We start from the raw sequence: 19,919 nt of genomic DNA on the forward strand, positions 1-19,919 counted from the left end.
TGTGTGGAGGAGGGTAAAGCTGTGGATTATTGAATGAGGGTAAAACTGTGCATATTGTCTACCTGGATTTTCGAAAAGCATTCGACACAGTTCCCCATAGAATTCTCATAGAAAAACTGGCTGCCCACGGCCCGGATGAGTGAAGGGTCTGCTGGGTCGAGCACTGGCTGATGGATGGTCCCAGAGTGGTGGTCAATGGGGTTAAATCCAGTGGGCGGCCGGTCACAGGTGGTGTTCCTCAGGGCTCGGTGTTGGACCATTTCTGTTCAACATCTTTATTGATGATTTTGATAAGGACACAGAGTGTTATCAGTGAGCTCGCAGGTGACGCCAAGTGAAGCGGGAGTGTCGATCTGCGTGAGGACAGGGAGGCTCTGCAGAGAGGCTTGGATAGATTGGATCGGTGGCCAATGTCAACGGGATGGGCTTCAACAAGGCCAAGTGCCAGGTCCTGCACTTGGGCCACAACAACCCCCTGCATGGCTACAGGCTTGGGGAGGGGTGGCTGGAGCTGTCTGAAGAGAAGGGTCTGGGGGTTCTCACTGACAAGCAGCTGAACAGGAGCCAGCAGGGTGCCCAGGTGGCCAAGAAAGCCACCGGCATCCTGGCTTGGATTAGAAATAGTGTGACCAGCAGAAGTAGGGAGGTGACAGTCCCCCTGTGCTCTGCACTGGTGAGGCCACACCTGCAGTGTTGTGTCCAGTTTTGGCACCTCAATACCAGAGAGATCTCGAGGGGCTGGAGCGAGGGCAGAGGAGGGCAACGAGCTGGGGAAGGGCCTGGAGAATAAATCCTGTGAGGAGCGATGGAAGGAGCTGGGACTGTTCAATGTGAGGAGGAGAAGGTGAGGGGGGACCTCATCACTCTACAGCTCCCTGAAAGGACGTTGTAGAGAGGTTGGTGCTGGTCTCTTCTCACAGGTGATTAGTGACAGAACAAGAGGGAACGGCTTTAAACTGCAACAGGGGAGGGTCAGACTGGACATGAGGAAAAATGTTTCCCAGCAAGAGTGGTCAGAGAGTGGAATAGGCTGCCCAGGGAGGGGTGGAGTCCCCACCCCTGGGTGTGTTTAAGGGCCGTTGGGATGAGCTGTGGGGGGATGTGGGGTAGGGGAGAACTTTGTAGAGTCGGGCTGAGGTTGGACTCGATGATCCCGAGGGGCTTTTCAACCTGAAGGATTCTGGGATTCTGTGGGGCAGGGGGGAGTCTCAGCCCACGTGGAGGCAGGGGATGTCCAGCTCCTCCCTGCCGGTGCCCCGCGGTTGAGGGATGAGGCACCTTACGGGCAGCCCATCGCTGTCACCGTGGACATCGGCAAAGCCACCATCTCGCAGACGTGGTGGCTCTTGGGTGGGGATTGCAGCCACGCACTGGTGCAGGCCACAGGGCTCTGGGGCACAAAATACAGGATTTGAGAGGTTTAAAAGACTTGGGGTGTTGGTGAGCTGCAGGAGGATGGCAGCAGGGAGGTGCCGAGGAGCTGGCAGCGGTGACACGGGACGTGGCGCTGCCGGCACCCACGGCTGCGGCGGAAGCTCTGGGTGAGGCTGCAGTTTCGGGCTCTGCTGAGCAAAACCTCCGCACCCTGAAGCACCCTTGGTGGCGGCAGCGGGGAGGAAGCTGCGGGGGTGTGTGGAAAAGAGCATCTCCGTCCCTGCCACGGGGTGTGTGTGTGTGGGGTTCTGGTTCAACACGCTGAGTTTGGTCTGGTTTGGCTAAAAATAAACCCTTTCAGGTCGCTTTTATCTGCGGTGAGAAGTAAACCAGCAGCGAAACCCGCCAGACCCCCTTTGTGCAGCTGCTGTGGCCGAGAAAAGGGACAGGGTGGGGAAACTGAGGCACGGAGCCCCGGGCTGCTCCTGGGGCCGGGGAAGGGAGCGAGCGGGCGGTGGATAAACAGCCCAATCAGCGGGAGCCGTCCCCATGCTGTCCCTGTCCCACCTCGCCAGGGACCGAGCCACAGATGGGGTTTATCAGCGTCGCCAGCGTCTTGCTGCCCACAGCGCCGTAATCTGCCCGTTCCTGCCCGTTCCTGCCTGGAGCAGCCCCACGGCGGGCCAGGGCTGTGGCACCGACCCCGCACCGCCTGGCTGCAGGAGCCCGGGCCAGTGGGTCCAGGGGCTACTGCCTGGGTGACTGCGGTGCCGGCATCCTGGGAGTCCTCACTGCCCACCCTCAAACGGGGCTGGTTCTACTGGTGGCCCTGTGCCGGGCGGGAGGGCTGTGCTGGTGGTATCGGGGGGAAGGGGCTGTCCCAGCTGAGATGTTCGTCCAGCTCTGGTGTCCACCCCATCTATGGTGTCTGTCCCAGTTAAGATGTCCTTCTCCTCTGTCTTTCTCATCTAAGATGTCCTTCTCCTCTAAGATGTCCATCCCACCCATGGTGTCCATCCCAGGGAGGGTTTTCACCCCTGAGAGGGTCCGTCCCAGTTCTGGTGCCTGTCCAGTTCTGGTGTCCATCCATCCAGTTCTGGTGCCCATCCAGTTCTACTGTCCATCCATCCCAGTCCTGCTGTCCATCCATCCCAGCTCCCATGTCCATCCCAGCTCCAGTGCCCGTCCCCTGGAAGTGGCCCCCCCAGCTGCCCCCCAGGAGGCAGTGCCCGGAGTGCCCAGTGCCAAGGGCAAGGCCTCGAGCTGGTCTCTAGCCAGACTGGGAGCCGGGGCCCCCTTGCCACATTGGGGTCCACCATGGGACCATCTCGGATCCTCCTCCCTGCAGCCTCCCAAGCGGGGGACCCCCCCTTGCTCAGGGTCCTCCTTGCTGGTGGGTGACAGGGCCCCCCCCTGGCCATCCCCACTGCTTGTGGCCCCCCTTGGCCTGGTCCTGGCCCCCTAGAGCCCTCCCCATCGCTCAGGGACCCCCTTGCTGTAGTGTCAGCACCCCCAGGGCCTCCCCCATTGCATCTGGCCTCTCCCAGGGCCTCCCCGTAGCTCAGGGCTCCCGCACCGTGGTCCTGCTCCCCCCATTGCTCACAGGCTCCCTCAACCTGGTCATGCACCCCCTAGACACCCCCCCACTGCTCAGAGCCCCGCAGGCCCCCATTGCTCGGACCCCCAGTGTCCCCCCATTGCTCAGAGCCCCCCCAGACTCCCAGTCCCCCATTGCTCAGAGCCCCCCGGCCCCCCCATAGCTCAGTGACCCCCCCCATAGATCAGAGCTCCTCCCATCACTCAGAGCCCCCCAATAGCTCAGAGGCCTCCCAGTCACCCATCTCTCAGGGCCCCCCCATCGCTCAGGCCCCCCCCGCTCCCAGCATGCCCGCGGCCCGTTGCCATGGCGGCGGGACGCGGCCCGGAGCAGGCTGCATGGCGGGCGAGCTGCGGGCCCTCTACGGCTGGCTGGACGCTGTGCCGCTCTCCCGGCCACGCAGGAACATCGCCCGGGACTTCAGCGACGGGGGTGGGACGGGGGGGATGGACCTGGGGCGAGGGGACTGGCGGGACGGGCCTGGGCGGGGGGACCGGGCCTGCGGCTGGGCCTAGGCCGCGGTGGGCCCGGGGTGGGGGGTGCGGGGTGCCCGCTGCCCCCAGCCCCGCTCCTCCTCTCCTCCCCCAGTGCTGGCAGCCGAGGTGGTGAAGTTCTTCTTCCCCTCCATGGTGCAGCTGCACAGCTACGTGCCTGCCAGCTCCACACCCCAAAAACTCGCCAACTGGGGCCATCTCAACAGGTACACCCCCCCCCCCACCAGTGTCCCCATTTTGTCCTGGCTGGGGGGGACCAGCTGGGCCAGAGCTAAGGGTGCTGCGGGAAGTGGGGGTGCCACCCCCTGCCCCGCTGGGTGCTCATTTGGCTCTACTTTTAGGAAGGTGCTGAGGAAGCTGAATTTCTCCGTCCCAGGTGAGGTGATGCGGCAGGTTGTGCAGTGCCGGCCGGGCGCAGTGGAGCAGGTGCTGCTCCTGCTGCGCCAGAAAATCGAGGAGAAGCAGAAGCAGAACAAGGCGCTGCCTGGCCCAGGCAGGTTAGCAGGGCCTGGGGGGGACAGGGGGCACCCGCTGTGCTGCATCCTGCGTGTTGGTGCCATGTGCTATGGGCTGGAGAGTGACGAGGGCAAGTAGCTGCCCCGCAGAGAGATCAGTGTCATCGGGCAGGGCCAGCGGGGCCCGGCTGAGCCCCAGACGTCCTCATGGGCATCACTTTGCCCGCTGAGCACCTCTTCGGACAGGGAAGGGATCTTACCCCTGGACTTGGCACTGGTGAGGCCGCCCCTCGATGAGTGGGTTCAGGTTTGGGCCCCTCACTCCAAAAAGGCCATTGAATGACTCGAGCGTGTCCAGAGAAGGACAACGGAGCTGGTGCAGGTCTGGAGCACAGGTGTGATGGGGAGCGGCTGAGGGAACTGGGGGGGTTTAGTGTGGAGAAGAGGAGGCTGAGGGGAGACCTCCTGGCCCTCTGCAACTGCCTGAAAGGAGGGTGCAGAGAGGGGGAGGAGTCTCTTGAGCCAAGGAACCAGCGCCAGGCCAAGAGGGAATGGCCTCAAGCTGCGCCAGGGCAGGGTCAGACTGGCTCTTAGGAAGGATTTCTTTGCAGAAGGGGTTGTTGGGCGTTGGAATGGGCTGCCCAGGGCAGGGGGGGAGTCCCCATCCTGGACCTGGTGGAGTTGGGAATGGTCAGGGTGAGGTTCATGGTTGGACTGGAGGAGCTTCGAGGGCTTTTCCAACCTCAATGTTTCTGGGATTCTGTGATTCCTCCTCACCACGAGGATCCCGCTGCTGTCTCCCCACCTGTGGCTCCACCGGGAAGTGCAGTGGGGTACAGGGGAGCCCCTGGCATGGGCAGAGCCGGGGTGGGGGTGTCACAGTCCCACTCGCTCCTCCACAGCCTTGACTTGGCCCCGGAGGAGCTGCTGTGAGCCAGGAGGAGAGGGGACACCGTCTCCATCACCCACCCATCCTCCTGGCTGTGCTCCCTGCTCGTGTGAGGGTGTTGGGGCTCGCAGGGGGCTCGGCAGCATGTGCTGAGCGTTCGGCTCCAGGCTGGGGCTGGCAGCAGCTGCTGCCTCCTCTCCTGCCCTGAGCAAACCCTCAGCCCATGACTGTCCTCGCGGTGCGAGAGGAGGATGATGGACCTGGGGTGCGGGGCAGGGGAGGAATTCGCTGCGGGAAGCGGGCAGGAGTGGAGGCAGATGGATCCCAGCCCTGCCTTCGGGCTGGAACGTGGCGCTGGGAACACCCTGCTCCCGGGAGCGAACCCCCCACCCCACTACTCCCCCAGCCCTCAAGCCCCAGCACCGCTCGGAGATGTGCCGGGCAGGCTGGGGTACCATGTCCCCGCTTCTCCTGAGGCTGGGACCCAGCCAGGCCCCCCTCCCTGCCCAGGGGGCTGTTTGTGGGCTCACCCGCGGGGCAACGCACGGCTCGTGGCCAGGCGTGATGGGGTTCTCCTTCTTCTGGGCGCAGGAGGCGGGCGTACGGGCAGCGCTGGGAGAGGTCAGCTACCTGGAGACGGGTAGGGCCCCTGCGCAGCGCGGTGGGAAGGGGGGTCCCATCCCGGCCATGCTGTGGGCTCACTGGGTCCAAACCCCAAACTGTGACCCAAACCCCAAACCGTGACCCCAAACCCCGAACTGTGACCCCAAACCCCAAACTGTGACCCCAAACTGTAACCTCAAACCCCAAACCGTGACTCCAAATCCCAAACTGTGACCCCAAACTGTGACCCCAAACTGTGACCTCAAACCCCAAACTGTGACCCCAAACCCTGAACCGTGACCCCAAACCCCGAACTGTGACCACAAACCCCAAGCTGTGACCCCAAACTGTGACCCCAAACCCTGAACTGTGACTCTGAACCCTGAACCATGACTCCAGACCCCAAACCATGACTCTGAACCCCAAACTGTGACCCCAAACCCCGAACTGTGACCCCAAACTGTGACTCCAAACCCAAAACCATGACTCCAAACATGTGACCCCAAACCCTGAACTGTGACCTTTCTGGTCCCTGGAGGGTGACACCCACAGCCTTGCCTTGTGCTGGGGCACCCAAATAATGACCCTGGCCAGCCCTGGGGGGGTGTCCCCGCAGGGGTGGGGGGGGCAGTGCTGTTTGGGCAGACCCGCTGTGTTTTGCAGGCTACTTGAAGGTGAGGAGCGACGTGGGAGGGGGCTGCACCCACGAGTCTCCCAGGGCTGCGGGGTAAGGGCTGCTGGGGACCTGCCCCTCCTGGGGGGCTTCTTGAGGGGCTCTGGGCGTCTGGGGGGGGGGGCCCTGTGCCACAGGGGTGTGTGGGTCAGGACACTCACAGCTGGGTGAGCTGCAGGAGGGGTCAATTATTGTCCCGGTGTTGTTTTTCCTGGTCCAGGGGGAAGAAGAGTTGCCCTGGCTGTGCCCAGGCTGCGCCGGGGGATGGCACTGGCCACCTGCAGCTGGCAGAGAGGGAACAGGCCCTGCTCCTGGCGCAGGAGACCATCCAGGTGAGCCCGCCCGCCCTCCCCGGGGCAGCACCGAGGCAGGGCCGCGCTCCTCTCGCCTCCCCATGCGTCCGCCACGGCCCAAACAGCTGTTTGCTCGGTGCCATCAACCTCCTGGGCTGCTCCTGTGCCCATACCTGGCGCTGGTGGCACCCGCGGTGGCTTTGCCGGGGTCCCTGCACCACCCCAGGGCTGCTGGAAAGGCTCCGGGCAGTGGGTGGTTTCTGAAAGGGAGCTTCACTCAGCACCGAGCCAGGGCGCAGCGGCTCTCTCTGGCCTAAAACGCGGCTTTTCTGCTGGAAATGTAAAATTTTGAAAGAGAGGAGGGGATCCTGTGGGACATCTCAGGTGGTAAGAGTTGTCACTGGGGCCTGGTGGGGAGCTGGGATCTCCCAGGCCACATTTTGGGGGAGTATTAGCTCGATGTGGGGTGTGGGAGCTAAAAATCTGTTGCCAACGCTCACCTGCCTCAGTTTCCCCCACGGTAAAAGGTGGCTGATGCCTCTCGGTGACTCCAGCAGCCTGGCCCCGAGTTCCCCGTACCCCCATCCCTCCCCATCCTTGCTGCTGGCAGACCCCAGCCCCCCCCCCCCTCACCCTGGAGCCCCTCTGGGTAGATGAATGTGCTTCCCACCCCCCAAAAACCAAGGTGTGGGGGTGTGGGGGGGTCTCTCCTCAGATCCTGCAGCTGAAGGTGGGGAGGCTGGAGCAGCTGCTGCGCCTCAAGAACGTGCGGATCGATGACCTCAGCCGGCGGCTGCGGGAAGCCCAGAGCCCCCAGCGGTGAGCGGACCCTCACACCCCCCCTCCACCGCCGCCTGTCCCCCCCCCGGGAGCTCCCGCTGAGCTGGAAGAGCCATCCCAGCACCTCCCAGTTGCCCCAGTTTCCCAGACTCTCAAGGCCAAAAGGCAGAAGAGACAAACGCTGATGTGCACAAACCCCCGTGCCCACCTCGGCGACCCCCCCGCCCCTGTTACCGTGGCTCCAGTCTTTGCCTTGCGCGTGGGTAATTAATAATAATTAATAATTAAAAAGCTGGGTCATGGCTTGGAGACCTCCCTGCGAGGCTGCCCCAGCCCGGGGACATTTATTTGGCGGCGTGGGGACGCAGCTGGGCTGGCTGGACGGGAGCCTGGGATTTAATCCTTTCCCCAAATCTCTTCAATTTTGTAATCTCGGAGAAAATCCACGTTTTGGCGCAGGCCCGGCTGTGGGGTGGGGGTACCCGGCAGTGCCCCCCCTTTCCTCCCGTCAGCACCCAGCCATGGGGAGATGCCCCTGGGGGTGACTCTGGGCACAACCTTCCCTGCACCTGAGTCACCTGCGGCCTTTTTACGGTAAAAAACGGTTGTTTTTTCCAACGCGTGGCTGTGTGCCAAGCCGTGCTCAGTGTCAACGGTGGGAGCAAGACCCCCCACTTTTTAAGCGTTGTAGAATCTGGAGGCCACGGCCAAGTCGGGGGGGGGGGGGGGGGGGGGGCTGCAGGAATTTGAGTGGGGACAACACACAGTATAGCCCCCCGAGGTGGGCTGTGTCCCCTCTGGTGACACCCAGCCCTGCCTGTCCCCTGGGACTGAGTGAGCCCTGACCCTGCTCCCCCACGGGGGGCGGCTCTTCCTGCGTGGGGGGGGACCCCGCTGCCCGCCCCCCCCCCCCCCCCATCATTCCCAGGACGTGATTTTTTGGAAGGAATTGGCAGTGTTTTCCCAGTGGGGACGTGTCCCAGCTGCCTTTCCCACCCTCGACGCCTGACAGCCAGCTCCCCCCATCCTCACCGTCCCCTTTGGGTGCTGGGTTTTACTGTTTTGTCGGTTTTTTTTATTAAAAATAACCCAAAAATGAGTTTTTTTTCACGGGGGGTTTCCCAGCCCTTTCCCCCCCACTTTTCGGCTTCTCAGCGCCGGCCCGACCCGAGGTGTCGCATCTCCGAAATTGGGGTCTGATGAGCAAAAATTGTCAGGCAATGACAAGTTGCCATGGCAACCGCATCGCCCAGAGACGGGGGGCCCGGGCAGGTGTCCCCCCTCCTCCCCTCGGCCCCAACCGTGCGCGCTCGTCTCTTATTGGCTGCCCAGGTCCTTCGCCACGCCCCTTAGCGACAGCCCCGCCCCTTAGAGACGACCCCGCGGGGCTGCTCGGGAAGCCGCAGCCGAGGGGCGTGGCCTGGGGGGCGCGACCGATGAGAGGACGGACCAATAGGAGTGGCGGAGGGTGTGTCGGGGCCAATGGGAGGGAGGGGGGCGTGTCCCGGTAGTGGGAAGCGGGGAGCGGGTGGCGCGGCGGCGCCCGGGACGCACCGGTCGGGGGTGAGTGAAGGGGGGGACGGGGGCAGCGGGGCCGGAGAGGGACCCCCCCCGGGCTTCCCCGTCCCCGGGGCTACGGCTTCTCCCCCCCTCCCCACGTTGCTCCCTCCCGGTGGAACCGCCCCGGTCTCCCGCTGGGCTGGGACAAGACGCTCGCCCGGTCGCTGGCCCATTTCGCAGAGGGGAGCCCTGAGGCCGGGGGCCCATCCCCGCGTCCCCTCGTGCAAGCACCGGTGAGGGGTGAAAACACGGTGTGTCGGGGGGGTGTGGGGGGGTGCCTACACCCACGCGTGACGGGGACCGGGGCCACGCGGGTGATGGCGGAGGCAGATTGGGGCCACCCAGCGCGGCTCGGTGTGCGTCAGCCCCGCCGCCGCCTCCTTCACGGCCTCGGGGTACCGGGGAGCCCTGGGGGGGGGGCCGCTGAGCGCTGGGGACCCACTGTCCAGGGTGCCGGGGTGTGTGTGTGTGTGGGTCTGTCGGTGGGCTCCGTGGGGTGCCCACCCCCCCGGGGCTGCAGCCGGGGGGCGTCCTTGATCCCCTCAAGGGCACGGGGAGCCGGTGGGGCCCATGTTTGCCCCTGGGGTGCGGTGCCCCCCCTGCCCCTCCCCGGTCCCCGAGTCTCCCTGCCACTGTCCCCACGCTTTGCCCCTGCTCGGGGGGGGGGCGCTTGCCTGTGATCCCCCCCGCACCCTTTCTAGGGAGCCGGACCCTGTCCTGGGGTCTCCCCCCACCCTGCGCTCCCCAGGGGCACCCCCAAATCCTGGGCTTTTCCTTCCCAGCTTTTTTCCAGCCTCGGTCATCTCGCCTTCAGGCAGCAGCAGGGTGGGGTGTGGGGGCCGTGGTGAGGGTCTGTGGCCCACCCCCCCAGCCCCCCCAAGCCTCTGGAGAGGCTCCCTGTCCTTTCAGCTTCGCTTTTTAAAATTTTATTTTCCCCCAAGGCTGACGTTGATGCTTTTTTCCATGATTTTCCCTGTGCTCGGCAGGCTGGGCTGCTGACGGGGCCGTTTTGGGCACCTGCCTCCTACTGCCGGCTCCCTGGGGTGCCCGGCGCTGGGACCAGCTGCCCGGCGGGGTTACTAACCCAATTTTGGGGTCCCATGGCCACGGGGCTGGTTGAGCCCCAGGGAGGAGTTTTAAGCCTCAGCCTCCATCCCAGGAGTCTTTGGGGTGTCAGACCCTCAGCCTCCGGGTGGGTTTTGTGGGGGGGTGTGAGCCCTGTGACCCCCAACCCAGCTCTGGTGGCTTGGTGTGTCTGGGGAGCAAGTGCCCACCCTGGGGCTGGCTGGGGGGTTGCTGGCGGTGTTACCCCCAAAAGCCATCAGAGGGGCTGCCCGTCGTGCTGCACCCGCCCTGCCCGTGCCCGTCGCACCTCGGGGCAGGGCTGGGTGCAGGCCTGGGCGTGCTGCCCGCTGCTGCCCGCCGCTGCCTGACGCCCCTGAGCCGCAGGCAGGCTCCTCCCCGGCAGCTCGGTGCCGGAGCGGTGCTGGAGTCGCAGCCGCGCGGTGCCGTGTGGTGTCGGCGTCGTGGCCACGGTGCTCGCCTAGGCCTTGGCACCCGGCTGGACATTCTGCCTGTCCCTGCCTAACCCTGCCTGTTCCCTCCCCAGCTCGGCGCGCAGCAGCGGCCCCGCACCATGGCCTCCGGCCCGTGCCTTTGAAGTTTCGGCAAGGACGAGCGCTGTGGGAACACATGGCTACGGCCGGCAAGGGTGAGTCCCAGGTAGCCCCCCCACAATCTGCCTGCCCACCCCTTGCCCCCTCCCTGGGCTCCCTGCCCCGATGCGAGGCCAGTCTCTGAGTTTGATGCTCCTTCCTGGGGGGGTCCCCTCTGCCTGCAGGCAGGGATGGGGGGGCTGCCTGGAGCTGCCGGCTGCCTGCCCGGGGAGCAGACGAGCAGCTGTGGCGGACTGGGGGGATGTCACCCCTCCTTTTCTGTGAGCTGAGGGGGCTTGCGGCAGGGTGGGGACTCAGCCGCGGTGCCCCCCCTCCGGTGATCAATAAAATCCTCGGCACCCCCCTCCCCGGGCAGAGCTGCTGCGGGAGGCCATGGGTGCTGGGTGCTCCCAGTCTCTCCCAGATCCCGTCTGCTTCCTCAAAAAACTCCGGTGGTGCCGGGCGCGGGGAGCCGGAGCTTTGTTGGTGCTGGGGTGGGGGGGGACCCTGAAAAGCCCCCAAAAGGCCACTTGGCAGCGCCCGGCTCTCCGCTGCGCCGAGACAAAGACCGAAGAGGCTCTTTGTGCTGCTGCTGGGCGTGATTTCATCTCCCTTTGTACGCCCGCTCTGGCGGCCGCCGCGCCCGGTGACCCTTTTGCCATGGCTGCGGTGGGACTCGAGATAAAACGCGCTAGCTCCGGGTGATTTTCTGCTTGTACCTTTGCCTGTACCTCTGCCTGTGCCTCCCCTCGCTGCCGGCAGTGTGCAGGATGCACAATTGCATTTTGCCCCCCCCCCCAAATTTCCATGCCGGCCGGCTCCTGGTGTGGGTGGCTGTCTCTGCCCCACGCGCCCGGCGCTGTGGAGGTGCCACCGTCATCCGCCCGGGTCTGTCCCTTCCTTCCTGGGCGAGGACAGTCCCTGTCACCCCCCACCCCGAGCCGGGACGGGGGCTCGGTGCGGTGCGAGGTCACCAGGATGCGTGCTGGCGGGTGACCCGCTTCCCATGACGGCTGCCACCTTCATCTTCCTCCCACCTCCTGAGGGTCTTAGCCGAGGCCGATGGCTGGGTGCCCTCCGCAGACGCTTGCCCCCAGGAGCTACGCATCTTCCCAGGCTTCTCCCAACGCCGCGTGACGAACTATTTGAGCTTTTCCCCACCGCGCTCCTGGCAGGCGTCAGGGCTCAGCTCCTCCGAGCCCTGTGCTGGCATTGGGATTCCCGACAGGAATCGGGCTGGGACCTCGTCACCGCGTGCGTGGTGGCTGTGCCCCGGCGTGGGGAGGGTCCCATCTGCATCCCCCCACCGTGGCCACGTGCAGCTGCGAGCGCCTGAGTCTCCCCCTGCGCGCGGGGAAGGGATTTCTGCCGAGCTGTTCCGGCTGAACAATACCCGGTTATTAAATCTCCGGCGTTTCCAGCCTGCCGAGGCACAAAGAGCCTTTTCTTTAAGGAGCCGACAATCTGCTCCCAGCCGCTGCCAGATGGATGCAATCGGCAGCCGGACCGGGGGGTTTCTTGGGGCATGCTGAGGAGGAGGAGGAGGAGGAAGAGGAGCGGCTATTTTTTCTTGGAAGTCCCCAGAGAGCTTTTTGTTTGTGGCTCTGCGGGCTCCTGCCGGCCGCGGGGACCTCGGTGTCCCCAGGCAGGTGCCTGTCCTCACCGTGGCATTTTTGGGTCTCCCCGGGGCACTGTAGGGTTTGCTCCCCAACATGGAGAGCCCTGCCCAACCCCCTGGGGGGGTGGGAGCCCTTCCCCGGGAAAGGTGTCCTTGTCCCACCCGTGTCCTCTCCCCGTCTCCGTTTGAGCTGCGAAAATCACGGGAGCGAGCCTGGGGGGATGGATGGGACCTCTGGATGTCGGCTGGTGGCAGGTCCCTGCGCTCCCCCCTGCTCAAAGGGCGAGCTCCCTGTGGCCACTGGTCACCGGTGGCCACGTGCCCCCTCCCTAGCCCGTGGGGCCTTTCTGAAATGAGAAAGGGGAGGGGGGGGAACTGGGGAATCCCATCTGTCTCTGGTGATGCTCTGGCCTCAGTCCATCCCTGGGGGCTGCGGAGGGGACACGGAGCTGGGGACGGGGTTTGGGGGTGACGCTGGGCTCTGTCCTTTCATCCCTCCTGCGCAGGCAGCAAGGCGAAGGGGGGGGGCGTGCGCTTCGCCCCCAACCAACCCGCCGAGGGGGCCCACGGCCACGTGCGCTTCGATGAGAAACTCCATGACTCGGCGGTGATGGTGACGCAGGAGAAGGACGGCAGCTTCCTCGTCAAGGTGGGAGCTGGGGGACGAGGAGGAGGAGGAGGTGGCGGGGGGGGTCCCCAGTGCCACCCTGAGCTCTCAGTCTGTGCTGGGGGAGTGGGTGAACCCCCTCAGCACTGCCTGTTGTGGCCCCTGAGCTGTGGGGCTCCTGCTGCCCACAGCTCGTGCCCGCTCTGGGGAGGTTTCCATCGCTGCCCCTCCGGGCATCGCTCTGTCTCCATTACAGTTCTCAGATCTGGGGGGGTTTCTGGTCCCACTTCCCCCTGGTGTACTTGGTGGGGGGGCACTGGGAGCACCCCAAGAACCCAGGTCTTTCCCCGCGGGTGGCTGTGATGCTCCTGAGGACACCAGGTATAAACGTGATGATTTACCTGTTTAGCCCCAATTCCTGCAGCTGCATCCAGCCTCTGCCAGTGGGGGTGGCAGGTTTGGGGCCGGCTGAGGGGCTGGGGTGGCGCCCCTGGGCCATGTTGCTGCTGCCTGATCTGGGCAGCATTTGTGGGGCTGTCAGGCCCAGATCCCGCAGGCTGGGGGTGGGACACGGGCCCCCTCTGGAAATGGGGGTCTGGTGGGGTGATGAGCAGCAGAGCCTGGTCTTGGCAGGGTCCTGGGGGACCCACTGGTCCTGCTACGCCCTGTTTTGGGGGGGACGTGGCACCGTCCCTTCTGGCCCTGTTTTGGGGGGGACGTGGCACCGTCCCTTCTGGCCCTGTTTTGGGGGGGACGTGGCACTGTCCCCTCTGGCCCTGTTTTGGGGGTTCAGGGCTGAGCTGGGTCTCCCCCTGCGCCCCAGCAGTGCTGTGCCTTCTCCTCGCTCCCCTCCAGCCCCGTGCGCGCAGAGGGGTCTGGGGGCAAGACAGGCCCCTTGGCAATGACCCGGAGGTGCAGGTTGCCAGTCCTCTGCCTGGAGCCACTTTCTGGTGGCCACTCCACCTGGCCCACAGCCTCCCCCTCCTTCCCAACCTCTTTTCTCCTGAGAAACAACCCCCTGGGCCAGCTCGCTCTGGTGCTGCGAGCGACAGAGCCACCTGAAACTCCCAGCTCTGAGTCAGAGATTTGTATCGGGCGGATGATGGGTGATCGCCCTCAAAACGGCAAGAAATTGCTCAGCGATTGCTGAGCTGTGGGTGGCTGTTATTATTTTTCCCCACCCGTGCCGTGCAGCGTGCCGCGGGCGCCCCGGCACTGCACGTGCCTCTCGGGGAGGGGGGGAAGGAACAGGGGGGACACATTTAACCACACAGCTCTGGGGTGCGCCCTGCACCCCGCCACGTGTCTCAGAGGCAGGAGGAGACCCTCACCCTCTCCCCTACGGAGAAAAAGCTTTTTAGCGTCGGTCCCAAATATTTTTCCGCGCGGCCTTAAAGCTGCCTGTGGTCGTTTCTGTGTTGCCGTGATGCCTTGGGGCTGCTCATGGGTTTTACATCTCGGGGTGACAGATAAATACACACACAAATATCTATAAATATGGATTTATGGAGTGGTTGTGGGGCAGCCTGGAGCAGCACGGAAAACTGAGGGTGCCTGGATGAGCTGTGCCCGTGGCAGGGCTTGTCAGGGGGTTCCCTGTGAGTTTGGGGGGTACCCCACATCCCCAGGAGGGATCGGGCCCTCTCAGCTGGCCTGAATCCTGTCTGAGCTCTGGGTTGTGCTGCAGGGGGGTGGTTTGCAGCGTGGAAATGGCCCAAAATGGCTTTTTCTGAGCGTGATGGAGAACGGACCCGGCTCTGCAAAGGCTCCGGGTTTCATCGTAGCGGCTTGTGGAAACCTCCGGGCATGAAACGGCCGCCGGGCGCCTTCGCTTTATGCTGGGGAAATCTCTCTCTGCTCCCACAGCACTGAAGGGTGGTTGTTCCCGGGGGCTTTGCCCAGAATTGGTTATTTTTGCTGCTTGCTTCGTTCGGCCAAAACAGATGTTTGTTACCTTTTTCCCAATTATTTAGGAAACAGCCCCCCCCCCCTCGCCGAGCTCTCGGGTGCCGGATGCCTGGTGGGTCCCCAGGGTGGGATGATGTGGGTCGGTGCCCACCCAAGGCACGGCCTGACCCCCACCATGTCCTGTCCCCCCCTTGCAGGTGGGATTCCTGAAGATCCTCCACAAGTACGAGATCACATTCCTCTTGCCCCCAGTGCAGAGGCTGGGGAAGGACGTTTGTGCCGTTCCCCTCCCCAGCCTCAACCTCAGAGTCATCGGCATCACCCCCCTGCCAGAAGGTAAGCTCTCCCCCTTTATCACCCCGTTTTGTCCCCCCTCATCCCCCTCTCTGTCCCCCCTCCTTGTCTCCCCTTTATCCCCACAGCAGTCTCTGTGCTGGGTCCCAGACCCTGCCCTTGCTTTGATGCAGCGGGCGAGGGGTGAGCAGCAACAGGGGGGGCGGGGGGCGCATTACCCAGGCCCTGGGGGGTTCTGCCAGGCCCAGCCATACCCCGAAGTGCCCATGGGGGTGACGGGGGGTGTCTGGCTCCCGCCGGGGCCCCATGGGGAGCACAAACCAAGCGCAGCCCCCTGGTCCCCAGACCCCAAACCTCGTCCTCCCCCTGAGCACGGCGGGGGGGTGACAAGCTGCTGGGGCTGTCCCCAACCCCTGGGGCTTTGGGGACAAGTCCTGCTGTGCCCGCTAGCCCTGAGGGTGCTGGCACTGCCCAGGGTGGCCGGATTTCTGCCGGGGCCGCGTCCCAGTGCTCGTCCCTGCAGCCTTTTACCCCACGGGGAAGGAATCCGTGTTCCCACCGCGCCTCCCGGGAGACGCTGACCCCGACCCGCGCGCTTGAGGAACGACTTTGGTGGCATTTTAATCCAGGAACCTGCTGAACAGAGTCCAGATGCGCTGGTATTTTTAGCACTTGCTCTGTCTGCTCTTTCTCTGTGCTGAGGGTCTGGCTAAAAAAGAGGCTGGAGCCGAGGGGGGGTCACGGCTCTGTCTGCCTCCCAGATTTTTGCTAATTTGTAGAGGAAAGGAAAATAATATCATGAAACGTAAGCGCTCGGCGTGGAGGCGATACCCAGGCCGTGGGGTTTGTGCCGGATCTGTGGCGGCTCAGCCCCCTCCGAGCCCGTGCTGGGGGCAGGACGGGGGGTCCCGCTGGCTGTTCCCCTCCCTCCTTCCCCCCCATTCTGGCTCCCCCAGCCCTCTGTCCCGCTCGCTCCATCGATTCTGTCACAGCCCGCACCCGACCCTGCGGCTGTTCCTCCCTCCCGCGTCTCTCCGTAACTTATTGTCCGCAGCTGAGAGGTTAAATGCTCTTTTACCCCAAATATTCATCCATCGGTTGCTGTTTCTGGTGGGTTCAGCTCATCTTGGGGGAGCCGGCAGGAGGCGAGGAGGGGCAGTGGGTTTGCAGAGTGGAGCCCGCAGGCTGGTGGGGACGGGGACAAGGACAGGGACAGGCTCCTCTCCAAATGGGCTCGGTTTGGGCTCAGTTTGTTGCTGGCACATCCACGGGAGAAGGGAGCAGGGCCAGGGACAGCCCAGCGTCACCTTGGGCTGGGTGACAGCCGTCCTGAGGACCCGAGATCCGCTCTGAGGGGCCTGTGAAGTGCCTTGGGGCACTTTGTTGCCGTGCTGGCCCCTTCAGTAGCCAAGCGGCTCTTTTCCCGCACCCCCAGCTCCCCCCGTGCCGCGCAGGGTCCGGCAGAGGGGCCGTGGCCAGCGAGGGCTGGGCTGTGGCTCTTCCCACGCTGCTGCTGGCCCTGGCCCAGAAAAGCACTTAGAGCTTTATTTGCTTGAAGCTTCCCACTGCCTGGGCTTGGCGCCCGAGGTTTTGGGGAAAGGAGCCCTCTGGGGACCTGAAAGCGCCCCGGTGGGGCACAGAGGAGGCTGGTGTCTGTCCTCGGGGTGCTGGTGGCAGTGGGGCTCCCCTCCAGGCTCCGCTTCAGGCTGCGTGCAAGGATGGAACTTGCCACATTTGCCCGGCCGTGGGCCAAGTCCTGTCCCTGTGCTGTCAGTGGCCCCGGGGCCTGGCTCGGGGCTGTGGTTTGGCACGGCCGGGACAGGTGCCGGGTGGGCACGGGCTGGAGAAAAGGGGGCTCCCGGTTGCCCATTTTGCTGCGGTTTCTCCCTCCTTCCACCCCTGTTTCAGGGGGAGCACTAAAGCGCTGCCCTGCCCCCAGCTCCGCTCCCCTCGGCCCCACGTTCAGGGGCTGGGGAGAGCAGACGGGAGAGTTCCCGGGGCCTGGAGGTGCTTCGCTCTCCTCCGTCCCTCCACGGTGCTTCCGAGCCCTGGGCTGAGCTTGTGGAGCCGACGGCTGCCTGGGCTCTGGAGCCTGCATGATTTTATTTCTCTTATTTTCCCCTTTTTTCCTTTTCTCGTTCCCCTTTTTTCCTTTTCTCGTTCCCCCTTTCCCCCTTTTATTTTTTGACCCCCCCGTTCCCCTTTTTTTCTTTTCCTGCCGCTGCAGCACCCCCCCGTGCCGTATCGAGGTGCCCCCCTGCAAGCTCTGCGGGGGCTGCCTGGCCACGCGCTCACACGCAGCTCGTGCCCCCCCGCCGAGGTTTGACTAATGCCTTTCTGCAGCTGCTTTAATTTTCTGCCTCTATTTATTTTCACATTGCGCTTTTTTCCCTCCCAATCAAACACAACTGCCTCCCCCCGCCCTGCCAGTGCTGCCCCTGCGCTGGGGGGCCGGGGCCAGCCTCCCCCTCTCTCCAAGCTCGGGGCTCCAAGGGGTTTTTTCGTGTCCCCTCTGCTCTAAAAGGAGAAAAACGTGGTGATTTTGGGTGTTCCCGGCTGGTGGGCGACCATGGCGTTTGCCTGCTTAGGCCGCAGCACCATTTGCTGTGTCTGTGGAGCTTTATTTTTGGCGCTTCCCCGCGTCTCAGCGGCCTTGTCCGCGCCTGACGGAGCGGGGAAACTGAGGCACGGTGCGGGGGGACATGGTGGGGGGGGGACACGGAGCCCAGCGAGGCTTCAGCAGCGCCTCGGCGCTGGGGACGGGGCTGAATCAGCCGTGCCCAAAGCTCTGCTGCCTCTGGGTGCAGGCAGGGCAGGAAAAGTGCAGGCAGGGGAGGAAGAAAGTGCAGGCAGGAAGGTGGCAGCTCCGCGGGTGTCTCTGTTCCCAGGCTACAGCGTGAAGTGCGAGTACACGGCGCACAGGGAGGGCGTGCTGAAGGAGGAGATGGTCCTGGCCAGCGAGCTCAGCCAAGGCGCCGGGGTCAAGGTCGTGGTCCAGGCCCGTGTCATGGGTAAGGGGCCGCTGGTGGCCCAGGGACCTCACGCGCTTCCTGGGGTTTCGGCCCCTGCTCTGTTCCCCCCTCCTCTGTGTTCCCTGGCTCTGCTCCAGCCCCCCCTGCACCCCCTGACCCCTGCTCTGTCCACCCCATGTCTCCTGTTCCCTGCTCCATCCCTCCCTGCACCCCCCCAGCCCCTGCTCCAACCCCCCTGCACCCCCCAGCCCTGTTTTGTCCCCCCTGTGCCCCCAGCTCTGCTCCAGCCCCCCTGCACCCCCCGGCCCCTGCTCCATTCCCCCCCATGTCTCCCAGCCCCTGCTCTGTCCCCCCCCAGCCCCTGCTCCATCCCACCCTGCACTCCTCAGCCCTGTTCTGTCCCCCCTGTGTCCCCCAGCTCTGCTCCAGCCCCGCTGCACCCTGCAGCCCCTGCTCCGTCCCCCTCATGTCTCCCATCCCCTGCTCTGTCCCTCTGCACCCCCCAGCCTCTGCTCCATCCCCCCCTGCACCCCCCAGCTCTTCTCTGTCCCCCCCATGCCCCCCAGCCCCCTGCTGCATCCCCCCTGTGCCCCCCCAGCCCTGCTCCGTGCCCCCCCAGCCCTGCTCCATCCCCCCTCCTTCCCCAAACCATCTCCCTCCACCTCTCCCAGTTCAGCCGCTGCAGACGTTCCCCACCTGGTGGACGCTTCTAAGAAATTGTCTAAACCCGATGATTTTCACCCCGAAAATCTGCAGCTCGGGGGCTGAAGCCGTAGGGCCCCCCCCGGTGAAGGGGTGCTGCACCCCCTGCCCCCCTGTCCCCCCAGCCCAGCCCGGGGGCTGTGGCCAAGCCCCCTGGGCTGCTCCTCTTGTCCAGCCGGGCTGCTCGGTTTTAATTTTAATTATTTTGCCTCCCTGCTGCCTAATTTGGGGTCGTTAATTAGCACCGCGTTTTGTTGCTTCGTGTGACACAGCGGCTGCTTTCAGCGGCATCTTCCCCGCGGCCAGTCCTGGGCTCCCACTTTGCTCCCTGACACCCTCCTCCTACCTCCCTGTCCCCCCCCCAGCCCCCCTGTGCCCTGCAGCCCCCCAGCTGGGGGCCCCCCACATCCCCGCCCCGCCCCCCCCCCCCCGGGTGCCGACATCCCTTGTGCAGGGACCACGGGGAGGGGGGGGATGACAAGCACCCGTGAGCCTGAAAACTCCCCAAAATGTCTCTCAGAAAGGTGAAGCGAGCCCCGCCCCGGCCCCATCCTGGGGGGTGGCAGCCCCCCAACTCTGTCCCTGTCCCCTCCCACCCCCCAGACCGGCACCACGGCACGCCGATGCTCCTGGACGGGGTGCGCTGCGTTGGCGCGGAGCTGGAGTACGACTCGGAGCAGAGCGACTGGCACGGCTTCGACTAACCCCCGCCTTGCCCCCCCCTGCCTGCGCAGCTCCTGAGGACGAAGCTCAAATTTTAAAAAGTTAAAAAAACCCCAAAACCCCTAAATTCTCCCCCTCACTGGTGGCAGTGGGTCCTGGGGTGGGGGGCTGCAGCTCCGTGGAGCCGGGGGCAAGCTGCGGCCTCCCCGGCTGTGGCCACCACGCAGGCAGCATTCCCCCCCCCTCCCCGCTGCAGGCTCGGGGGGGGGTGAGGGGGGTCCCCAAAGCGCAGGGGGGGCTCCCCAAATGCTGGAGCATCTCACCAGAGCCTCGGGGAAGGGCCCCGCTTGCTGCCTCCACCCGCTCTTGCTGCTTTCCCCTCGCTTTTCTCCCCAGCCCTCCCCAGGAGAGGGGATGTTTTTGGGGGTGGGGGGGGCTGAGCCCCCCCCCGGGTGAAATTTTGCCTCCTGGTGTGCGGAGCTGAGCTGGGCTGGGGGGGGGGGGCCGGATCCCTGGTGGCCCCGGGGCTGGTGTCCCTGTGGCAGAGCCCGTTCTTGTCCTCATGTCGCAGCCAGTGTCTCAGTCTCCTTCCAGTTTGCTTTTTTCTCTCTTTTTTTTTTCTCTTTTTGTTGGGTTTTTTTTTTGTTTTTTCCTGGTAAGACCCCTGGTACCAGGACCAGAAGTGGCTCAGTTTCGAAAGCAACAGGAGGCTTTATGTGCCTATATATATATATAAATATATAGATATATATATACACATCTGTGTGTATGTTTGGGGTGTT

At 64.4% G+C, this 19,919-nt stretch overlaps 3 protein-coding genes across 4 annotated transcripts in view; 2 read left to right on the top strand and 1 right to left on the bottom strand.

Annotated features, from left to right (window-relative positions):
- The window catches only part of CDC25B (cell division cycle 25B), a 6,357-nt gene extending 4,711 nt beyond the window's left edge, over positions 1-1,646 (bottom strand). The window contains exon 1 of the mRNA XM_074824533.1: positions 1,218-1,646. Within this exon, the coding sequence (XP_074680634.1) occupies positions 1,218-1,646 (429 nt within the window). The remainder of the gene's footprint in view (positions 1-1,217) is intronic.
- Positions 1,647-3,280: 1,634 nt separating this feature from the next.
- On the top strand, positions 3,281-7,449 carry SPEF1 (sperm flagellar 1). The gene is made up of 7 exons (XM_074821719.1): positions 3,281-3,403; positions 3,560-3,671; positions 3,807-3,959; positions 5,397-5,449; positions 6,076-6,139; positions 6,306-6,417; positions 7,094-7,449. The coding sequence occupies exons 1-7, from the start codon at positions 3,310-3,312 to the stop codon at positions 7,199-7,201; spliced, it is 696 nt and encodes a 231-aa protein (XP_074677820.1). The 5' UTR covers positions 3,281-3,309; the 3' UTR covers positions 7,202-7,449.
- A 1,230-nt stretch (positions 7,450-8,679) lies between these two features.
- ADISSP (adipose secreted signaling protein) lies at positions 8,680-19,617 on the top strand. 2 transcript variants are annotated; one of them, XM_074821723.1, is made up of 6 exons: positions 8,680-8,721; positions 10,328-10,429; positions 12,498-12,640; positions 14,704-14,842; positions 17,689-17,811; positions 19,078-19,617. In XM_074821723.1, the coding sequence occupies exons 2-6, from the start codon at positions 10,411-10,413 to the stop codon at positions 19,176-19,178; spliced, it is 525 nt and encodes a 174-aa protein (XP_074677824.1). In that variant the 5' UTR covers positions 8,680-8,721; positions 10,328-10,410; the 3' UTR covers positions 19,179-19,617. The 2 variants fall into 2 exon arrangements, with proteins under 2 accessions (XP_074677824.1, XP_074677825.1); XM_074821724.1 differs by lacking the exon at positions 8,680-8,721 and adding an exon at positions 8,741-8,951.
- The last annotated feature ends 302 nt before the right edge of the window (positions 19,618-19,919 follow it).

Source organism: Strix aluco, chromosome 4 (genome assembly GCF_031877795.1).
Source record: "Strix aluco isolate bStrAlu1 chromosome 4, bStrAlu1.hap1, whole genome shotgun sequence".
Taxonomy (NCBI): domain Eukaryota; kingdom Metazoa; phylum Chordata; class Aves; order Strigiformes; family Strigidae; genus Strix; species Strix aluco.